Here is a 14,565-nt window from a genome sequence, read left to right as displayed (position 1 = left end):
TATCAGTAGAAACAGTTTAATTCTTTTTTTAACCAGGATAGGGTCAGCTCCACCGAAATGGAGCCTCAAAAAATTTCTCGACACTCGTACTTGTTCCTCTCCACGGAAATCTTTAGTAAAAGGCGAAAGATTTATACGATCTGAAGAGAAACCAGAGTATGCCGCACCCTCCTCCCGCGCCACACCGCCCGCCTGCCCTGCGACACATAGCTCAGGGCGATACCTGCCCGTTCCCGGAGCTGTGGCTCTCGACGTGGCCCCGCCGCGACCACCGGAGCCGTGCAGACCCAAACAGCTCGGATCGGCCGCAGCAGCGGACACCGGCGGCTCCGGGCAGCGCCGCGCTGCCGCGGTGGGCTCTGGGTATGCAAATTAACGGAGTGCTGATGAGGCGCATGATAATGACTCGGAGAGTCACAGACTGGTTTGGATTGCGAGAAACCCTAAAGCTCATCCATTTCCAGCCCCCTGCCATGGGCAGGGACACCATCCACTAGGCCAGGTTATTCAATGAGGCGGTTGCGCGGGCCGGCAGACGGGGCCGAGGTCAGCTCCGCCTATCCCGATCCCGCCTTCGGTCCGCGCCCCGATCAGAGCCTGTGTCTCCCCGTGCGGTGTTACCCCGGCCGGTACCGAGCACCCGCCGCACAACCGGTCGCCCACCTGCTTGGTCCCACCCACCCCGCATGGATGGGGGAAGAACAGGAAGGGTAAAAGTGCGAAAGTCATGGGTTGAGATGCAAGCTCAATAATTCTAACGAGCTAAGAAAGATGTAACCAGTTGTAAGGAAAACAATACAGAGAAATAAAACCCAAGCACGACAAGCGATGTACACCAAAACAACCTCCAGCCGCTCCCCGATCAGCGCCCATCCTGCGCGCTTTCCCGCAGTTCACAGCACTGCGACACCAGCTGGAAAAACTGTAGCATTCCGGACTCTGATTGGAGTTACTGTGTAACGCGTTTGTTCTGTCTTTAACCAGAATAGGGTCAGCTCCACCGAAATGGAGCCTCAAAAAATTCCTCGACACTCGTGCTTGTTCCTCTCCACGGAAATCTTTAGTAAAAGGCGAAAGATTTATACGATCTGAAGAGAAACCAGAGTATGCCTTAGCTGTTCCGCGCACACGGAGCCTCCCCCAGCTGTCGCTCTGTGGCACACAGCGATCCCGCAACGCCTGCCCGATCCCCGCCGCTATGGCCCGTCTCGGTCTTCTCCGACGGCGTACACGGCTCAGTTCCGCGCTTGAACCGCGGCGGCCCGGCGGGAGGGGGGAAAGTACGACCGTGTCCGCGGCGCTGATCCGCAGTGCACCCTGGGTTTGCAAATCAGGCTGAATAGTAATGAAATGGGGCGGAGAATGGATTCAGGGCGGCCCTCTGGAGAAGAAGCTCAACATGAGCATGTGTGAGCTCACAGCCCAGAAACCAACCGTGAGCTGGGCTGCATCAAAGGGAGCGTGACCAGCAGATTGAGGGAGGGGATTTTTCCCCTCTACTCCGCTGTCATGAGGCTCCACCTGGAGTACTGTGTGCAGCTCTGGGGCGTTAATATAGGAAGCATGTGGACCTGTTTGAGCGAGCCCAGAGGAGGACTGGGGCACCTCTGCTATGGAGAGAGGCTGAAGGAGCTGGGCTTGTTCAGCCTGGCGAAGGCTCCAGGGAGACCTTAGAGCAGCCTTCCAGTACTAAAGAGGGCTAAAAGAAATCTGGAGAGGGACTTTTTACAGGGACATGTAGTGACAGGACAAGGGGGAACGGCTTTGAGCTGTCAGAGGGGAGACTGAGATGAGCTCTTAGGCAGAAGTTCTTCCCTGTGAGGGTGCTGAGGCGCTGGCACAGGGTGCCCACAGAAGCTGTGGCTGCCCCATCCCTGGCAGTGTTCAAGGCCAGATTGGACAGCGCTTGGAGCAACCTTGTCTAGTGGAAAGTGTCCCTGCCCGTGGCAGGGGGTTGGAACTGGATGAGCTTTGAGGTCCCTTCCAACCCAAACCATTCTGTGACTCCATGCCCCACATGATGATGAGGCGCCTCCACCTGCTCTGCCGAGCGCAGCCGCAGCCCGGTGGTGCTGCTCCCCCTGCCCGGCCGGTCCCGTTCGTGAGGTGACCCGTGGGGCAGGACCTGCGGACCATGCTCCCGTTCCGAGGCTGGACCCCTCGTTGCAGCCGGTGTCCCAGGGCTGACACAGGCTGAGACCGGGCCTCGCCATCACACCCCCCCCCCCTCCGCCATCACCGCCGCCGCCTCGTCGCTAGGCAACGGCGCGCTGGCGGCGCCGTGACGCAACTGCCTCGCGAGAGCTCTCCCCGCCAAACCGCCCCCGGAGGCGCCGCCCCTCCTCTTTGCGCCGGTGCCGCACCATGGGTGAGTAGGGGCCGCTGCCGTGCCCGCCCGCCATCCGCCGCCATCTGCTCGCCGCGCCGCTCCTGCCCGCCCCTGTCCCCTACCGGGTGACAGCGGGGGGTGCCGCCACCCTGCAGCGCCCGCCATCTTTGGTGGCCGCGACGGCACCGAGCCGCTGGCGGCAGGAGGCTGCCTAGGCCCAACATGGCGACTGGGGCGGAGGGGGGGGCGGGCTGACGGTTTCGCTTTGGATTCCTGCAGGTCCTAATCTCTGAGGTCTTTTCTCTGCGCCTTCCGCAGGGAATCCTGCGGATGAGGTGGGGTGGCTCCCTGGGGGTAACAGAGGAGGGGTGTGGAGTGACCTCGGGAAGGGCTCTGCAAGTTGGCCGGGGGGGACGGGACCCGGGAGGTGGGGTCCTCTGGAGAGATAGTTCCTGTAGAAACAGGCTTGAGATGGGGCATCTCTTGTTCGGGCTCAGTGTACAGGTGGGAGGGGGGTTGCTTCCCATAAAGGGTATGCCAAACATAGTGGATAGCACGGAATGTTTGCTGTAGTGTGCCTGGCAGCTCGGAATGGGATGTTTCGCATAGGGTGCCCAGCAAACAAGGTAGGTTTGGAGGCTGCTTTCCAAGGGAGACACTGATAGGACATGGTGGTGCCAGTCTGCTTTGTACAGCCCTGTTGGGAGGGAGGATCTGAGTATCAATGATGAAGCTTCTCTAACTGCTGCATAAGGCCGAGTGCACTGTGCGGATACCAACCTTGGAGAGCTGAGGACTCAGAACTGTGCCCTGCTATGGCCAGGTGGGCTCCTTGCTATCATCTTCTGACCATGCTGCTCTCCATTCAGGTATCTCCAGGGACAACTGGCATAAGCGCCGCAAGACTGGGGGCAAGAGGAAGCCCTACCACAAGAAGAGGAAGTATGAGTTGGGGCGACCTCCTGCCAACACGAAGGTGGGTAGTTAGGGGAGGGTGATCAATAGTTGTGCTTTCAGACTCAGGTTGCTGGTTGTGTGTTGTTAGAGACTTAAGTATATACTGTGTTCTGTGACTGGTTAAATGTCTGTCACTCCTTTAAAAGGTAGTATTTTCCTCTATGCCAGTGAAAAGCAGCAATACATTTTTGCACTAAGAGGCAATTGGAGTGATGAAACTTTCACCTTAGGTAGATGCAACAGACCGTTTTGGTCATTTACTGTATCTGCCAGTGCTGGGGTTTGTCATAGTTACACTGACCACATTGCCTTTGAGGTTAGGAGTTGGCTGGGCTCTTGCGTGAGCTGTGCAGCATTCCAGCACCAATACCACCCTGGTGTTTGTTTCCCACTGTAGATTGGTCCTCGCCGGATTCATACAGTGAGAGTTCGTGGTGGAAATAAGAAGTACCGTGCCCTACGGTTGGATGTTGGCAACTTCTCCTGGGGATCGGAATGTAAGTATGTCATGAACCTAATGTGTTGAAAAGTGTACTACAGCTGTGCTGGTTTTTGGTACTGCTGCAGAGCAGAGGGACAATAATGTATGTACAGATTTTTAGGCTGGGTTTGAAGATCATGGAGCTTGAGTGCTGGGTCTGAAACAGCATGCATAATGATGATAACTTTGACCTTATGTGGCCTTAGGAGACTTGGATGTCTTCTAAATTCACCGTGATAGGAGTGTCATAGTTACACTGAGTGACATGCTTGCATTACCTTTTTACTGGCCAGAGGAGCAAAACGCCTAAATGCAAGTAGTTCTTCATAAATGCAACTTTCTTTTTGTTTATTGGTGAGCACTTACTAAAAGTTAGGTGATCATGTACAGTAGAGTAAGGTGTTTAGGATTTTTTCAGAGAAGGCTTTCCCCTGGAACAGTGTTACATCAGCACATGCAGTTTAATTCGTATTCTTGCTTTGCTAAGCAAAAGTGGGAAGCACTGAAGCAACAGGGGGGTCTGCTGTAAGGTGAGTCTGAAGCAAGGTGGATTTTCTTTAATTGCAGACTGAAACTATACAACTTGAGCCTGGCCTGTTCAGCATTACTCAGTATGATGGTCAAACCACCAGTAAGAAAGGTGGTGGCCAGCATGGTGTAAGGGTGAAAGGACATGGTTTTTCCCTGGTCAGCACGGAGCATTGTCTGAACAGTGAAAAGTGCTGTTGCTCATAGGCAGTACAGCAGAAGCAAAGAGATGCCAGTGTTTCATCCTGGGATGAATGAGTTTCCAGGTGTTGTCCTAGCAACAACAGGAAGTTGGACTGATGAAAAATAAATACATTTTACATAAATACATTTTCCTTTGTCAAATTTAATTCAGTGCCAGGGAAGCTGGGGGATGTTTGGTGGGGTGGTGAGTGAGAGATGCTGTGGACTGTATTCTCAGTTGTCTGATCCCTGTAGGTTTGAATTCATACTCTTCTTTTGAAAGGCTGCACTCGCAAAACCAGAATCATCGATGTCGTCTACAATGCTTCCAACAATGAACTGGTGCGGACAAAGACCCTGGTGAAGAACTGCATCGTGCTGGTTGACAGCACCCCATACCGGCAGTGGTATGAAGCCCACTATGCCTTGCCCCTCGGACGCAAGAAGGGTGCCAAACTGGTATGTCTGGACTGTCATCTGGCCTCCTTGCAGACTGGAGTCTGCCTGGGAAGAGGCAGTTAGCTGTGGTGAGCGGGCAGTGCCTGACAGATGAGGATTGGGTACCTGTCAGTGACAGCACTGGTTATCTGGGCTATGTTCCTGTCCATTCCCAGTTCATGGAGTGCCCAGTACCACAGAGCTCTCTCAGGCATTGCACCTGTTTGTGCACAAGGACCTGCCTGTCAATCTCTTTGGTCTTCTAATGATGATACCCTTGTCCAGTTCTGCTACTGAAAGGAGAGCGATGACACTTGTATGATGCTGAGGAAGACTTTGCAGGTCAGGTCCTTGTGCTGGGAAATGATGGCTTTGATGAGAAGCTTGTGGATTGCTAACTGAACTTCAGCACTGTTTTAACTGGCTTTAAACTGTCCAGACTCATTGTAATTTGTTGAAGATCCAAATTCCAGACTTAACAGAAGTTGCTCAAACCTCTATGTGTAGCACTCAGCTTACGGCTGTCTCCTTGCATTTAGAGCAAAGCACTTCTTACCTGAGCACTGCGTAGTTCAGCAGCACTGGGATAGCTCATAACCTGTCTGCCCGGATTCACACCGCACCCAAGTGCTCCCATTATGTCTGGAGAGGGAAAGAGCATTCACTCTTTTTGGAGGACGATTAATTCATCAAGAAAACCTTTGCAATTCTATTTAGCCTTAAGAGCACCCTTCCTTAGGACGCTGTGCCTTGTTGTCAGCAGTGACTCTAGTGAGCAACATTGCATTTCTTAGCCTCAAAAGAAACACAGCACCTGGTTCTGTGAGGGTGAGCTATTTGTGCCTCTGCCAGGTATGACTTGTGGTACAGGCTGAGAATACAAGGGTCTCCTTTGTATTTGTGGGGACCACCTGCATTAGCTGAAGTTGGCCATGTATTTAACCTTGGTTTTGCTTATGGTCTTGTTTTTAGACTCCTGAAGAGGAGGAAATCTTGAACAAGAAGCGCTCAAAGAAGATCCAGAAAAAATACGACGAGCGAAAGAAGAATGCCAAGATTGCAAGTATTCTTGAGGAGCAGTTCCAGCAAGGAAAACTGCTTGGTGAGTCTCTGGCAGCTTGATGTGGATGGGGATAAGGGAATCGGGGTACCAGAGCAGGTCGTATTCCTCATCTTTGGATCATTTAAAGTTCTACTTGCTATGATAAAGCTGACTGCAGGGTTAAGGCAGCAGGGTGTTCCCTTTATCGTCAGGAGTATCTTTTGGGTCTTAATTTTTCTTTTACCTTCTTTGGAAACACGTTGATTTTGTCAGGAGGGGGGAAATCTGTTTCTGGAGCTTGAATGGCAACATTCCCAGCCAGGCTCCTAGTTGGCCTTTGAGAAAAATAATAGGGCTTGAGACTTGCAAAACAAGCAAAAAGACCCATGGGCTGCACTGTCAGAAAAATGTCCTGCAATCACAGAACAGCTTTGACCAGGTTTGAGTTCAGACAGAAATAATTCTGTGTTCTGAAGTCTTCTGGTGATGAGACCTTTGTCCAGTTCTGCTACTGAACTTGAGCGATGACAGTTTGGAGATCTGAAGAGGACTTCATTAGGAACTCTGCCCAGCAGAGCAGGTTCAGGAGCAGGGTTGGTACCTTAGGAGGAGGTACTGAAGCCAGCACGGGAACTGGCGTATCCATTACTGGTAACTTTTCTGGTCCCTGCTTTTGCGCAGAGACTGCATGCAGTGCTTCCTGCAGCTGGTGTATCTGCTGGGGTGGTGAAGTGTTAATTGATGACTTCTCCTTGCAGCCTGCATTGCCTCCAGACCTGGACAGTGTGGCCGAGCTGATGGCTATGTGTTGGAGGGCAAGGAACTGGAGTTCTACTTGAGGAAGATCAAGGCCAGAAAAGGCAAATGAATAAAAACTGTTCTGCCGAGAGAACGAATAAAACCAAGAGTCTGCCCTACAGTAAAGGGTTGTGTGCTCATTTGTTAGGGCAGGGTGGAGGGGGCTTGTGTAGCTCCTCCTGCCTGCAAAATGGAAAGAAGGATCTCTCCTGGAATCTCTGAGTGCCTGTGTGTCTTCAGGCGAGCTCTGACCCTGCGTGCTCTCGACTGAAACATTTCCTTGGGTTCTGGGACAGTGACTTCATGGACCAAGTGGGTGTGGAAGAGCTGTCAGACTTGGACAAGTAGAGGATTTCCATTACTGGAAGCCTGCAAGCAGGAGGAAGGTGTAAATGTCCATGGGGCACTGGCTGGGCACATGTACCACCACCCCACCCCACCCCTTTTCCTGTTGTGTAGGTCAGCAAAGCCATGCTTGGGGTTTTAGAGTGAGGTCAGTGGGGGAACGGGCCCTGCTGCCTCAGGAGGGGAGAGTCTTCTAGCCACACTTGCTGCACTGCTCAGTGACCAACTGGCCTTTCCCTGACCTCCTTGGTCTCATTGCAGTGCAAGAGAAACTCCTTCTAGCAGAAGGGCCAGGCTCGCACCATGGTCTGTCCCTTTCGAACGCTGGGTACAACCTCCAGCTTTCTGCCCTGTCATGTGCTGGGATTGGAAAGCAGTGATGAACAAAAGCTTTTCTGGACGTTTCGGTGCCTTCAGTGTCATTCCTTGTAATTGATGCCTTTAAAGAAAGCTGTCACAATGGAGTCCTGCATCTAATCGTGAAATTATTTGTGCAGGTATCAGGGTGAAGTTGGGAGCCCATCTAAAAGGCTGATCCTGGGGCTGCAGGGAAAGGCCAGGCTTGCACATCTTACGCCTGCTGAGTGTGCACGTTGCATGCTTCACACTGCTTGTATATTACAGAAGCCTTAATTATTTGTAGGAATGTTCTGGTGTAAAGCAGGCTACCTATAGAATCAACTAGGTTGGAAAAGACCTTTAAGATCAAGTCCAGTGATTACCTCAGTATTGACAAGTCCACCACTAAATCGTGTCACTGGCGGCCTCATCTACAGGGTTTTTGAACACTTACAGGGATGGTGATTCCACCACCTCGCTGGGCAGCCTGTTCTGATGCCTGGTTGCTCTTCTGGGGAAGAAATTGTTCCTAATGTCCAATCTAAATCTTCCCTGGTGCAACTTGAGGCTGTTACCTCTTGTCCTATTGCTTGTTACTTGGGAGGAGAGACCAGCCACTTCCCCTCCATCCTCCTTTCAAGTAGCTGTGGAGAGCGATAAGGTTCCCCCTGAGCCTTTTCCAGACTAAACAACCCCAGTTCCCTCAGTTGTTCCTTGTCAGATTTGTGCTCCAGACTCTTCATGAGCTTTGATGTCTTTCTCTAGACCCGCTCCAGCAGCTCAATATCTGTTGCAGTGAGGGTCCAGAACTGAACACGGGATTTGAGGTGCAGCCTCGCCAATGCAGAGTAATGGGGAATGATCACTGCCTTGACCCTGCTGGCCACACCATTGTTGATATAGGCCAGGATGCTGTTGGCCACCTTGGCTGCCTGGGCACTGTCTGGCTCATGTTCAGCAGCCATCAATCAGCACCCCCAGGTGTGGCCCAAGTGCAAGACCCAGCCCTCTGCCCTATGGTGAGACCCATGTCTCTAGTGCCTTAAAATGCAGGCTATCTGCCCCACAAAGAGCTTGTGCTTGGTATTTTTTGTTTTACGTACGGTTTTCTGCCCCAGCTGCTGTGTGTGGCAGCAGGAGGTGCTGGCGGGCTGAGGCATCCCTAGCAGCATGAGTTCATCCTGCCTTGCTGGCAGGAAGCCGAGAACGGGTCTGGGCTGAAGATGGAGGCACACACTAACCACACCAGCAAGCAGTACCTGTTTCCTGGGTGGCAGCAGCAGTATGGTTATGCCATGGTGGGTACATGTGGCTTGAATGTGTGCTCCTGTGGGCACTGACAGCAGAGCCATGCCCAGCAATGCCTTTGGAGTGCTGGCAGCGGGACCTGGGCTGGGTGGGAAGTTTGCACAACCACATTCCTTCTCCATAGTGATCTGGGGAAAACTTTCCCTGCTCTCCAGCAACGCGTGCTTTTCAGAGAGGTGGGGCAGAGGCGATAAAGGGGTATCTGTCACGGCTGCTTCTTCTGAGTGTGTTTCTTCTCTCCCCTCCATAGAACACAGACAGGATTCAGGGTGTTTCTGCAGGACTTTGTACAGATGGAGAAACTGATGCTTACGGAGCAAATGCCAACTCTGTGTCAGTGCAGGAACTGTAAACCTGTCTCCTGATGCACAGGATTATGACTAATTCATCAGTGCACGCTGCTTATGAAGTTATTGCTCTGAAAAACATAGCTGCCAAGGGCAGGAACCTGTGGGAATGAAAGCTCCTATTGCCTGCTCCAGCCGTGCTGTAGGTGTGACACAGGAATGGGATGGTGGCAGCTTGCTCCCACGGTGGTACAGGCTGTGTGATTTGACCACAGGATGTATGGCTTCTGGTTTGGCCTTGGCATAGTCCCATGGATGTGCACAGGGATTTACCCACCTGGGAGGAGGCAAACCTGCTGTGCACTGAGCCAGGTTAAGCACAGCTTTAGCCTGGCTGGGTTTATGAGGCGACAAAGCCTGATCTAAGGACCTTGCCCACTTCTGCAAATACCTGTGAGGGATGAGTTACACAATAAGCAACCAGCAGTGAAACCCACGTGAGGTCACTCGTCATCCTGAGTGATGCTCCTTGCTGCTGAGTAGCTCACTCAGCTCCATGCAGTATTAACTTTGGGGTATTTTCACAGGAAATTGTCCGACCCAGAAAATAACCTCATGGTTACCCTTTAACTAATCCAGCAGTAGCCTGGAGGGTAGCAAAAGAGCATTGAGGCTGGTTTGCTGCGGGAAAATGGGAGCTTTAAAGGAAAAGTGGCTTTTGGAAAGGGAGGCTTACAGGAAAGGGAATTATTTGACAGTTCTGCTGATGTTCTCAGGAGAAACACATGTTTCTGAGTGCAGGAATCCTTCTACAGAGGCTGAAAGCATCAATCTGGGTTTTTTTCTGATGGTATCACTTGGTCTAATACCCCACAACCATCACTGCTGTCAGTCCTTGGGGCTGTGCCCCTTTTACCCCAGAAGAATGTGCATATATATTAAATACAAATGTGCACATTAAATACAAAAATAAAATGGGTAAAATCCAGTTCACCCACTTTGTGAATAAATGCAGTGTCCCTGCTGTCTCACTGCTGGGGGTGACTTGTACCAACAAGGGATAAACTCAAAGCTGAGGCTGGCGATAACTTTATTAGTATTAAGGGGACATACCCATCACGGTGTTGGTTTTCTGCAAGACTAATTGCCCTCATCCCATCCCTTGCTTGAGGTGTGGGTTGTCCCCATCCCCTGCCATGGGAGCAGGGAGTGAGCCTGGCCAGCAAGCTGGGAGCATCATCACCCAGATGGGCTGAATCCTGCAGTTTTGGGGCTAACAGCAAGTGTTGAAGGCTGTTATCCCAAACCCACCAGGAATTTCCCATCAACCTGGGAACACATCTTGGCTCAGGGCTGGGTAGCAATGCCCTGCTTCTGGACAGGGAATCTGAAGGGAGTGTCTGAGGAGTACCTTGGATTGGGGGCAGCTATTCTGCCTCAGGAAAAGGGACACTTTTAGGGCAGCCTTGGTGCTCCGAGGCCTCTTGTTGATCAGCCCCAGTGCCATCACTGGATGGTGCCTTCACCTGGACCAGTGGCAGCTCCTTCCTCTGTACTTCAGAGGCTTCCAGTGGCCTGTTCCCCTCCAGATGACCAACCAGCCATGGTGGTCTCACTGGCCCGGCTGTCATCCTCCATCTCCTCCTTGATGCAGGCCACAGCCTCAGGGTCCCCAGCACGGCTGGGATGCGGGGAGGGAAAGCCACCATCTGCCTGGGGCTGCTGCAGGTGGGGGTGAACTCGGGGGCCCCGGCCCAAGTGTTTGATGCTGATGGCAGGGGATGCAGCAGTGAAGAAGCGGCTGAGGAGAGGTGTCTGGATGCACGGCACAGCCAGCAAGGCCTCCATGGGCTGGCTCTGCTCTGTGCCCTCACACATGCTGCGGGATGAAGGGGACAGGCTGCCATCCTCCGCAGCACCACTCGCTGCCTCCATCCCAATGCAGGGAACAGCCCCGGGAGGCCACATCCCTGCCCCAGCAGCACATCCATCACCCAATGCATCCTGCAGGGGCTGGGCAATGCATTCCCGGGGGGGGCGGTTGCTATTTGATCGCTATAATAGGGCCCAGGTGGACAACCTGTTTGTGCTGTTGCCACACTGAAGCACTCACCCTTCTCCATCCCCATTCACTCACCGCATGTCGAAGGTGGAGCCCAGGAATGAGGGCTTCAAGGTTTCAGCGGCTGTGGCTGTTGTGTAGGGGGGCTGAGCTGTGGATTCGTTCCAGTATTTGTCCTTCACGGCCGGGGGCAGGTTCTGGTACATGTCATCCACCGAGAGCAGGGACACCTGGGCACAGCAAAGGCATGGGGCAGGGGTGGCTTTGCAAGGAGATGAGGGATGCAGATGCTGCTCCTGGTGCCAACCTGGCAGGGGTAGGGCTGGGCCCTGCAAGGGGTAAGAGAGGCTCCATGCCCATCTCTTGGCTGCATTTGAGGTTTTCCTCTTCTGAATGCTGTTTTCAGAAGTGAGGGGCTGAGCAGCAGTGCCAGGCTGCTGAGTATCCCTCGGGGGTGCTGATTCAGCCATGGGGAGTAGATACAGAGGGACAGGGATGGAAGGACAAGGTGCAGTCCTGCTTCCCTGTGTGGGGATCTACTTTGGACAAGGACATGTGTGTCCAGAAGCTGCCCCTGTGGACAGGGAGCTCCCTTTGCCCTGATTTCAGCAGCCACACACAGCGTAAGCTGGGGCAGGACCCACCTGCAGATTCCTGTCTATCAGCTTGTTGGTCTCAAAGTCATCATCATCTTCTCCAAAGGGGTTAATGATCTGCTCTGCAACCTGCGGAGGAAGGGGGCCAGGGCAGCAAGGACAGCGACATCTTCCCATGGTGCTCTCCATCCCTTGGTCCACCCATGGGGTCCACACATGAAATATGTAGATCTGGAGCTCCATGGTGCCCCAGTTTGATGGCTGGGACAAAGGATGTGTCCCCAAGGGTAGCCAGCAGTGACATGGGGTGCTCAGGGCCACCTCAACCCATAAAGCAAAGCCTGTCCATGTCTCACCTTCAGCCAGCCAGCATAGAAGAAGAATTGGAGGAGGGTGGAGAGAGGGATGTACATGTCCAGGTCCCCCTCCTGCCCTGGCTCTAGTGGCTCCAGGAACTGCCGCCCGATGAGGCAGAAGGCAAAGAAGGAGTAGACAGCGATGGTGACCACCTGCAGGGAGCAAGGGTCAGCCACAGTGAGGGTGGCAGCCAGCAGGGATGCTCGGCACAGAAGTGAGTATATGAGAGCTCAGCCAGTCACTGATGCATTCATGGGCTTAAGGCAAAACCTGGGCTCCTGCACATCCCTCAGGGCTGTGAACCAGTGGCTGTGCCACCCAGTTCAATAGGGGAGTAAAGTGCTCCCCATCAGAGTGGAGGGAGGAGGCTGTGGGGCTCCTCTGCCATTGTGGGGTGGAAGGAGCTGAGATCTGAGCTCCTGGTGCCCATGGGATGCATGGGTACCCACCTGTGTGTACACCAAGGGGATGCTGATCCAGTCGTAATGGAACAACATGCTGCACTTGGCCCGGTAGAGATTCAGCTCCTGGGCGGAGAGGACAAGGACGGGTGACCAGGGCTTTGTGTGAGCCCTCCACAAAACCTGGTCCTTCCCGCATCCCTGGTGCCAACTCACATCCATGAGCAGGCGGAGGGCCACATCATCACGGATGTGGCCATCCTGCCTGGCCTGGGCAGCCAGATTGGTGAACCACACGCAGGGGATCCAGTACTTGTTGAAGTCGGAGTGGAGGCTCTCGAACTTCTTGTGCTCATCCTGTGTCATGAAACCTGTGGCAGAGAACAGGCTCCCCTGTCAATGGGGGAGAGCCCTTCTGGGGACTGTTCCCACTGTGAACACAGGCTTTTCCAGGTGAAACTAAAGCCCTAGGAGACAGGCTCTGGACAGAGGGGACATGGGGCTCTTTGGCATTGAGTATCCATGCAAGGGTGCCACCCTGTGCGTGGGACTGTTTAGGACAGGGATGTTTGTAAGGATCCCCAGCACACCCTCCTGGTGACAGGGACACACCTGTGGACCCCAACCCTCACCCCATATTACAAACCATTAGCCCAGGGTTGAAGTCCTCACCCGCTTCCACCACGTGGTCCATGGTGGGGAAGCGCTTGAGCACCCTGGTGCTGACGGAGCGCAGGATGAGCACTGCTGACAGGTTGGCATAGCGGATGAGGGTACGCCGCAGGATCCGGCCCCTCTCGTCCTTGCCATGGACGTTGCTGGAGATGACGCACATGAGCTGGTCGGGCAGGGGGATGCTGGTGTACTGGGCCCACCACCGGTTCACGACCAGGGTCACATAAAAACCTGCACCGATAGACAGCACACGGGGCTCAGAGTGGCTGGGCAATGGGACAAGGTGAAGATGAGCCTGTACCAGGAGAGCTGCCACGTTTTCAGGAGTGATAGATTTATCTGTGGCCAGGAGATAAAGTGCACATCAGGCTTCCCACTGGGCTGCCCTTCCCATGGATGGAGATGGGGATGTCCCTGGCTCTTCCTTATCCTGGGTGCAGGTGGCTCAGGGAATGTGTTCAAGGCCAGGGCAGTGTTCAAGGCCAGGTTGGACAGAGCCTTGGGTGACACAGGCTAGTGCGAGGTGCCACTGACCATGTCAGGGGCATTGGAACTTGATGATCTTAAGGTCCTTTTGGACCCAAACCATTCTATGATTCTATGTGTTGTAGATAAGGTACCCCTTTCCTGGGCAGGGGGAAGAGGGTGCAGGGCATGCCAGGGGAAATCACAGCCTCCCACTGGCATCCCTGGGTCAGGGAGCTGTGGTTGGTGGGTCAGGAAGCCAAGTGCCACCCCTGGGGTGCCAGGCTCCAACATCCCCCAACCAATGGTGTTCAAGGGATGTTTTGGTGTGGGGCAGGATGGTCTTAAGCCACCAGCACCACGGGGGAGCAGGGGAGCCCAACTCCTGTGTTCAGGGGAGGGACCCATACCTAGGACAAAAGACATGGGGATGAGGTCTGTGGAGCGATTGCAATATTGAGCCACTTTGGTATAGAGGCGCTTCTGCTCCTTGGTCAGCAGCTGCCTGCAACAGAATCACAGTGGGTCAAGGGCATGGAGCAGGGTCAGGGACATGCAGTGGGATCAGAGACATGCAGTGGGGTCAGGTGCAAGTGGTGGGGCTGGGTCTCTGCCTCGGACCTCTATGAAAAAACATTGCCTGATTCCCATTCTGCTTTCCCTCCCCTGCCCAACCCCAGCTTCCCTGAGGACATCCCTTGGGCTTTTCCCCTCCCTGCAGGGACCCCAGTCCATGACCAGTGGGGCATCTCTGCACACCCCAGTGGGTCACCATGGAGCCGACACAACCAACACCCTGACCCTGCTCACCGGTAGATGATGCTGAGCATGGTGTACAGCACCGCGAAGACGATGAACTCCTTGTACAGCAGCTTGTAGATGCTGCCCTTCCAGCGGAAGAGCAGCTTGGAGAAACCTCCAAAGCGGGAGTTGGCAACTTTCAGTGTGTAGGAGACGGTCATTGCAGCTCAGCC

General features: G+C 53.7%; 2 protein-coding genes and 7 non-coding genes across 9 annotated transcripts; 6 read left to right on the top strand and 3 right to left on the bottom strand.

Moving 5' to 3' along the window:
• Positions 1 to 45: 45 nt before the first annotated feature.
• Positions 46 to 160, bottom strand: LOC133269089 (U5 spliceosomal RNA). The gene has a single exon (XR_009743296.1). It is a non-coding gene; the product is annotated as a U5 spliceosomal RNA (small nuclear RNA).
• Positions 161 to 993: 833 nt separating this feature from the next.
• Positions 994 to 1,108, bottom strand: LOC133269091 (U5 spliceosomal RNA). The gene has a single exon (XR_009743298.1). It is a non-coding gene; the product is annotated as a U5 spliceosomal RNA (small nuclear RNA).
• Positions 1,109 to 2,314: 1,206 nt separating this feature from the next.
• RPS8 (ribosomal protein S8) lies at positions 2,315 to 6,869 on the top strand. The gene is made up of 6 exons (XM_061451394.1): positions 2,315 to 2,368; positions 3,199 to 3,305; positions 3,684 to 3,783; positions 4,762 to 4,937; positions 5,889 to 6,018; positions 6,717 to 6,869. The coding sequence occupies exons 1-6, from the start codon at positions 2,365 to 2,367 to the stop codon at positions 6,824 to 6,826; spliced, it is 627 nt and encodes a 208-aa protein (XP_061307378.1). The 5' UTR covers positions 2,315 to 2,364; the 3' UTR covers positions 6,827 to 6,869.
• On the top strand, positions 3,045 to 3,129 carry LOC133269099 (small nucleolar RNA SNORD55/SNORD39). Its single transcript, XR_009743306.1, has one exon. It is a non-coding gene; the product is annotated as a small nucleolar RNA SNORD55/SNORD39 (small nucleolar RNA).
• LOC133269104 (small nucleolar RNA SNORD46) lies at positions 3,489 to 3,592 on the top strand. Its single transcript, XR_009743311.1, has one exon. It is a non-coding gene; the product is annotated as a small nucleolar RNA SNORD46 (small nucleolar RNA).
• LOC133269101 (small nucleolar RNA SNORD38) lies at positions 5,176 to 5,249 on the top strand. Its single transcript, XR_009743308.1, has one exon. It is a non-coding gene; the product is annotated as a small nucleolar RNA SNORD38 (small nucleolar RNA).
• On the top strand, positions 6,436 to 6,507 carry LOC133269102 (small nucleolar RNA SNORD38). Its single transcript, XR_009743309.1, has one exon. It is a non-coding gene; the product is annotated as a small nucleolar RNA SNORD38 (small nucleolar RNA).
• Positions 6,870 to 7,307: 438 nt separating the features above from the next.
• LOC133269111 (small nucleolar RNA SNORA35) lies at positions 7,308 to 7,437 on the top strand. The gene has a single exon (XR_009743318.1). It is a non-coding gene; the product is annotated as a small nucleolar RNA SNORA35 (small nucleolar RNA).
• A 3,095-nt stretch (positions 7,438 to 10,532) lies between these two features.
• BEST4 (bestrophin 4) lies at positions 10,533 to 14,553 on the bottom strand. The gene is made up of 9 exons (XM_061451057.1): positions 14,402 to 14,553; positions 14,002 to 14,096; positions 13,124 to 13,357; positions 12,668 to 12,822; positions 12,500 to 12,577; positions 12,050 to 12,202; positions 11,742 to 11,822; positions 11,173 to 11,327; positions 10,533 to 10,914 (listed from the first exon to the last, which is right to left on the bottom strand). Exons 1-9 carry the CDS (start codon positions 14,551 to 14,553, stop codon positions 10,593 to 10,595), a joined length of 1,425 nt encoding a protein of 474 aa, XP_061307041.1. The 3' UTR covers positions 10,533 to 10,592.
• Between the last annotated feature and the right edge of the window lie 12 nt (positions 14,554 to 14,565).

The sequence above is a fragment of the Pezoporus flaviventris genome, unplaced genomic scaffold (assembly GCF_033815535.1).
Source record: "Pezoporus flaviventris isolate CSIRO_AGI_PZ_B2104156 unplaced genomic scaffold, CSIRO_AGI_Pfla_v1 ptg000013l, whole genome shotgun sequence".
NCBI classification, from domain to species: Eukaryota; Metazoa; Chordata; class Aves; order Psittaciformes; family Psittacidae; genus Pezoporus; species Pezoporus flaviventris.
Note: the sequence above shows the minus strand (reverse complement) of the source record. Positions and strands in the feature narration are given on the sequence as shown.

What these genes read in the sequence shown, in the direction of transcription:
- RPS8 (XM_061451394.1), top strand. An exon ending in GCAAGAAGGGTGCCAAACTG is followed by an intron (nt 4,938 to 5,888) that starts GTATGTCTGGAC and finishes TCTTGTTTTTAG; the next exon opens with ACTCCTGAAGAGGAGGAAAT. An exon ending in CCAGCAAGGAAAACTGCTTG is followed by an intron (nt 6,019 to 6,716) that starts GTGAGTCTCTGG and finishes TTCTCCTTGCAG; the next exon opens with CCTGCATTGCCTCCAGACCT.
- BEST4 (XM_061451057.1), bottom strand. Translation starts at nt 14,553, where the DNA reads ATGACCGTCTCCTACACACTGAAAGTTGCCAACTCCCGCTTTGGAGGT. An exon ending in ATGCTCAGCATCATCTACCG is followed by an intron (nt 14,097 to 14,401) that starts GTGAGCAGGGTC and finishes ATTCTGTTGCAG; the next exon opens with GCAGCTGCTGACCAAGGAGC. An exon ending in CCCCATGTCTTTTGTCCTAG is followed by an intron (nt 13,358 to 14,001) that starts GTATGGGTCCCT and finishes CTATCGGTGCAG; the next exon opens with GTTTTTATGTGACCCTGGTC.